The sequence below is a fragment of the Azolla caroliniana genome, unplaced genomic scaffold (genome assembly GCF_043228905.1).
Source record: "Azolla caroliniana isolate FFs.n. ecotype wild unplaced genomic scaffold, voAzoCaro1.0.p SCAF_6, whole genome shotgun sequence".
Classification (NCBI taxonomy): domain Eukaryota; kingdom Viridiplantae; phylum Streptophyta; class Polypodiopsida; order Salviniales; family Salviniaceae; genus Azolla; species Azolla caroliniana.
Genome location: NW_028230441.1, coordinates 15,059,069 through 15,060,266, shown reverse-complemented (window position 1 = coordinate 15,060,266; position 1,198 = coordinate 15,059,069). Strand labels below are relative to the sequence as shown.

General features: G+C 41.4%; 1 protein-coding gene across 1 annotated transcript; it reads right to left on the bottom strand.

Annotated features, from left to right (window-relative positions):
- Nucleotides 1-208: 208 nt before the first annotated feature.
- LOC147863180 (uncharacterized) lies at nucleotides 209-947 on the bottom strand. Its single transcript, XM_087321412.1, has 2 exons — nucleotides 824-947; nucleotides 209-790 (listed from the first exon to the last, which is right to left on the bottom strand). The coding sequence occupies exons 1-2, from the start codon at nucleotides 911-913 to the stop codon at nucleotides 209-211; spliced, it is 672 nt and encodes a 223-aa protein (XP_087177538.1). The 5' UTR covers nucleotides 914-947.
- Between the last annotated feature and the right edge of the window lie 251 nt (nucleotides 948-1,198).

Genomic DNA, 1,198 nt, shown 5'->3' with positions numbered 1-1,198 from the left:
GACGTGAGGTTTGTCTAAAGACAGATTCCCAACGAAAACCATCAACTCGTGGTAATCCTCGATTTGGACTTTGATGTGTTTCTACCAAAAAAAGTATATCAGATACCCTCAAAATCTCCTCTAGACGGCCAGGGTGTGTCCAAAGTGCACCGTTACAATTCCATAAACTCATCCTAAGTCTATTATTTGTCACATGGGCCACACGCCGTCAATTGGCAACGCGATCATTTATTATGACCCGTCCGTCTCGGTAGAAGGCACGATGCCCCTCTTTACGAGCTTGTATGACTCGCGGCATACAAGTTTTACGATGCTCAATTTGCATCTTGGTCAAGTCTTCATCGAGGTAGATGGGCTCCCCGCCCAATCCTCGAAGAATTGGTCTCTTTTTAAAAAAGGCGATTCTGGATTCCGAGTCCTTAAATTGAAGAACTAAAGCTCTTTTCCTAGTGGTGTCACGCCCTACCCTCCAAGTTTTAGTGATTGGTAGGGCTTCATATCCCAACATTTTACCCAAAGTTTGTGCATCTTCGTCGGGAGATGCCCCTTCCTTGAGCCCAGTAACTCGTACATTTAGGCGTCGAGCTTGACGCATTTTTTCCTCCTCGAGGGTAGTGTTTACAATATTTTCGTCCTTTAGTTCTTTTTTAATATTACGTTTTACTACATCAACCCACCCAGTTTTTGCTAGTTCCATATCACTTTTAACCTCTTCTTTAACTTTTTTTATCTCGTCCTTAATATCCTCTAGAGAAGATATTTCACCATCTTCCCTAGATGTTTCAAGGTCCTTAATTCGTTTTTGAAGGTTTACGTTATCTACCTTAAGTTTCGCTACTTCAGCAATAAGCAATTCTCTTTCTTCCTTATCTTTTTGTTTTTCAGCTTCAATTTCTTTCACCCATTTTTCCATTTTAACGAACCGGTTAAGGACATCTAAAAAATCTTCCTTACTTATAGTTTCTTCGTTTGTTTCCTTATGGTTTCGTCGAGAAGTCATCTTGTAATTCAAAAGATAAAGAAAGAAAAAGACAAAAGGACAGAAAAAACTTAGCCGAGCATCGACGTCTTTCGCGTTAGATATGAGTGTAGAAGCACATGTATGCTTGTTTCAGCCGGTGACGTCGTCCGGTAAGTGAAGTACCACGATGAAGGGCAACGGCTACACACGATAAAAGCGGCCAAGAATCGAGGACGG